The following is a 3,327-nucleotide window of genomic DNA, read 5'->3' on the forward strand; positions in this document are numbered from 1 at the left end:
GGGGGTGGGGCGGAACGCCAGCCGGCGGCCGGCCAGCCCCTCCTGACGCCGCCTCCCACTGCAGCTGCAAGCAGAACCAGGACCTGCTGTCCTTCTACGCCGTGGTCATGGGGCTGGACAACGCCGCTGTCAGTCGCCTGCGGCTCACCTGGGAGGTGATAAGACTCCCCTTCCTTTTCTCTTCTCCTGCCCCCAGGGCTGGCCCTGCCATCCATCCACCTGAGAATCTCAGCCTCCTGGGGTTGCTCTCAGCCTGTAAAGAGTCTTTGTGCCAATGGAAAGGAGGCGCCCTCTTCTGGCGGATTCGGCCCCAGGGCACAGAATTTGGTCCATGAACCCCGTCTTTGTGAAATCTTCCACCTGAGTGGGGCGGCAGCTAGGGCCAGGTCGCCAACTTGGCTGCGGGAGTTGACCTGATTTCCGGCTAGCCCTCAGGGGGGCACCTTGGTGCAGCTCCTCTGAGCCAAAGGCTGACTCTACTTTCCCACCCATGAGCTTCCCAGCCTCCTGCAACACTCGCAGGCCCTTTCCCCCTCTAACACAGGGGTTAGTCGGAAGTTCTCCTGAAACCCAAGGAGCTCCACTCTGACATTCCTTCTCCTTCCTTCAAACTCTCCGCAGAAGCTGCCAGGGAAATTCAAGAACTTGTTCCGCAAATTTGAGAACTTAACAGTGAGTGGGTTTGGCTTTTCATCTGCGTTGAACTTACATCCCAGAAAGCCTCTCTTCCTTTAATCCCTCTTCCTCAATCTGCCCTTTCTGTGTTTTTCCCTGGAGGAGAAGGGAGAGCAGACCAGCCCCTTCCTACCACAGCCCTGCTACACCCATGCACACCCCATCTGATCGGATCTAGAATGGAGGGAGGAGGGAGGGAGTGGGGCACAGCTTTGGGGTACGCTGGGCCTACCTGTCCCTTGATCTCTCTTCTGCGGAATGCTAGGACCCCTGCAGGAACCACAAAAGCTACCGAGAAGTAATCTCCAAGATGAAGCCCCCTGTGATTCCCTTCGTGCCTCTGATCCTCAAAGGTGAGAGTCACTCCCGACCCACATTCTTCTTCCCGCAAGCCCCTGTTCTGACTCCGTCTCCTCCTTAATCAGCTCAGTGTCCACTGGGAGAGGGGCCCCCAGAGAGATTGGGTTCCAGGGGAGGGGAAGGGGCCTCAGGGGCAGTGGCCCCTTAGACCTGCTTTCTTCCTTTCCTCACATATGGCTCTCTTCTCCCCTAGACCTGACATTCCTGCACGAGGGCAGTAAGACCCTTGTAGATGGTTTGGTGAACATTGAGAAGCTGGTGAGTGGCTCTGCCAGCCCCAGTCCTGTGAGCGGGGGGCTCGCATCTTCCCCTCTCTCTCTTGTCACCTCCCTAAAAATAGCAGCCTTCCTCCATGGGGCCCAGCTTGCCTAACAGTCCTGGCTGTCTCCCCGGTGGCATCGCTGTGGCAACCCACCCACAGGTGGCAAAGCTGACAGGCAATGGGACAACTCTGCCACCCCCTCACCTGGCACCCTGTTTGCCCCTCCTTTGGCCCTTCAGAGAACCTCCAGAATTAGGGACTGGAGGGAGTAAAACCAGCAGGGCTGGAGAATGAGGGGAGGAGCAGAAGAGGGGGAGCCTCCTTCTGTGCCCTTCCCAGGGCTCACTCCTTGTCCTCTCCCAGCATTCAGTGGCTGAAAAAGTGAGGACAATCCGCAAATACCGGAGCCGGCCCCTTTGTGAGTACCCAGGGTTCTGAGAACAGGGTGTTTGACACCAAGAGAGCTATGAGTGGGAGGGTTCAGGGGAGACCTTCCTGCTCAGATATGCATTTCCTTACACATGTCAGTTCTCCATTCTCCCCTGGGCTCCCCCCAGAAACCCTCCTGCCCAGTACCTGTCCCATCTCTGCCTGCTGTGTGTGGAGGAAGAGGGAGGCTGGGAACCTGACTGTCCCCCCTCCCTTCCCCCAGGCCTGGACATGGAGGCGTCCCCTCATCACCTGCAGACAAAGGCCTACGTGCGCCAGTTCCAGGTTATCGACAACCAGAACCTCCTCTTCGAGCTCTCCTACAAGCTGGAGGCTAATAGTCAGTGAGGATGGAGGTGCTGGTCAGCCCCCCACCAGGGTCCTTGGGCACCTGGCACTCAAGCACTTTGCAGGATGTCCCAGCTCATATCAGACACCTTTTTCCTGGAGCAACTTCCCACCCCGTGGGAAGGAGTCAGGTGGACTTACCCCGGACTCATAAGGCTGGTGGTTCTCCTGCGTCCCCCTTGTTCCTTCAACCCTAAACCACACTGTGTTGGTTCCTACCTTCTCCAGGAAAGGGGGCAGAGAGCAACATCCTCTGTCCCCTCCCATCGAGGTCTGTTCCGGAGATGGAGTTTGCAGCCTCCTCTTCCCAAGCAGGAAGGAAGGCTGCCCACCCTCCTGTCTCGCAGAGTGGGATTGTGGGAGGGATTGGCAGCTTCTCCACCACCTGTCCAGCTTCTCCTGGTTAGGCTAAGACCCCTGGGGGAATCCCCCTGGAATATTATATTGCCGTGTGTGTGTGTGTGTGTGTGTGTGTGTGTGTGTGTGTGTTTGCATGGGTCCCCTTTTAGGGTGCAGAAGTGAGAGGGTATTGTGAGTGCTGGAGGCTTCCTTCTGTTTGGTGCTACCCCTGTCTCCTCTGCCCCTGGGATGGCATGGGGTGCTTCCCCGCCCTCACCACTCCCTGCTCCACTCCTCATGCCACCTTGCATGCTCAGGCTTGCAGACCGAGCTGCTCCTGAGGGCAGGGAGCAGCAGCAGGCAGGAGGGGCTACCCGTCAGCCCTTGGGAGTCCCTCACTCTGGCCTCCCGATGGGCCCGAGTGGGCTCCCATAGGAGGGTACAAGATGCTCAGGGAAACACAGGCCCAAGCTGCCTATAGGACCCTCCCTCTGCCTTGCAGTAGGGTGGGGTGTGGCAGTATCAGGAGTTAGGGTACCTGCATTCCTGCTTTTTGGAGTGTCTCACAGCTCAGGAGGGAGTTATCATCCCCTTTCTAGCTCCTGTGTTTGACACCAAAACATGGTCTCTGTCCCTGTCCCTGTTCCTGTCTTGACTCCCCCTTTGTCCTCCCCGTAGAGTTGGGGTGGGATGGATCCCTGTATCTGAGACAGGCAGCTCTCCCAAAAATGGGGGTGGGAGGGGGACAGTGGAGACCATAAAGGCAAAACTGGACTTTGGCGAGGCCTTTATTACCTCTCTGTCTCCCTGCCTCTCCCACCACGGGCCTCCAGGGCTGAGGAGTGCAGGGGCTCCTGGCAGCTACTGGGTGAGGTTTCCTGGTGCAGCCTCACCCTCCTTTCTGGCACCTCCTC

General features: G+C 58.1%; 1 protein-coding gene across 1 annotated transcript in view; it reads left to right on the forward strand.

The window, feature by feature from the left end:
* The window catches only part of RAPGEFL1 (Rap guanine nucleotide exchange factor like 1), a gene marked incomplete at its 5' end in the record, with an annotated part of 18,597 nt that extends 16,357 nt beyond the window's left edge, over nt 1-2,240 (forward strand). The window contains 6 exons of the mRNA XM_006155928.3: nt 65-155; nt 622-672; nt 941-1,028; nt 1,229-1,293; nt 1,661-1,715; nt 1,950-2,240. Coding sequence (XP_006155990.2) covers nt 65-155; nt 622-672; nt 941-1,028; nt 1,229-1,293; nt 1,661-1,715; nt 1,950-2,074 — 475 coding nt within the window. The remainder of the gene's footprint in view (nt 1-64; nt 156-621; nt 673-940; nt 1,029-1,228; nt 1,294-1,660; nt 1,716-1,949) is intronic.
* Nucleotides 2,241-3,327: the final 1,087 nt, after the last annotated feature.

This window comes from Tupaia chinensis, unplaced genomic scaffold (genome assembly GCF_000334495.1).
Source record: "Tupaia chinensis unplaced genomic scaffold, TupChi_1.0 Scaffold000477_1, whole genome shotgun sequence".
Taxonomy (NCBI): Eukaryota; Metazoa; Chordata; class Mammalia; order Scandentia; family Tupaiidae; genus Tupaia; species Tupaia belangeri.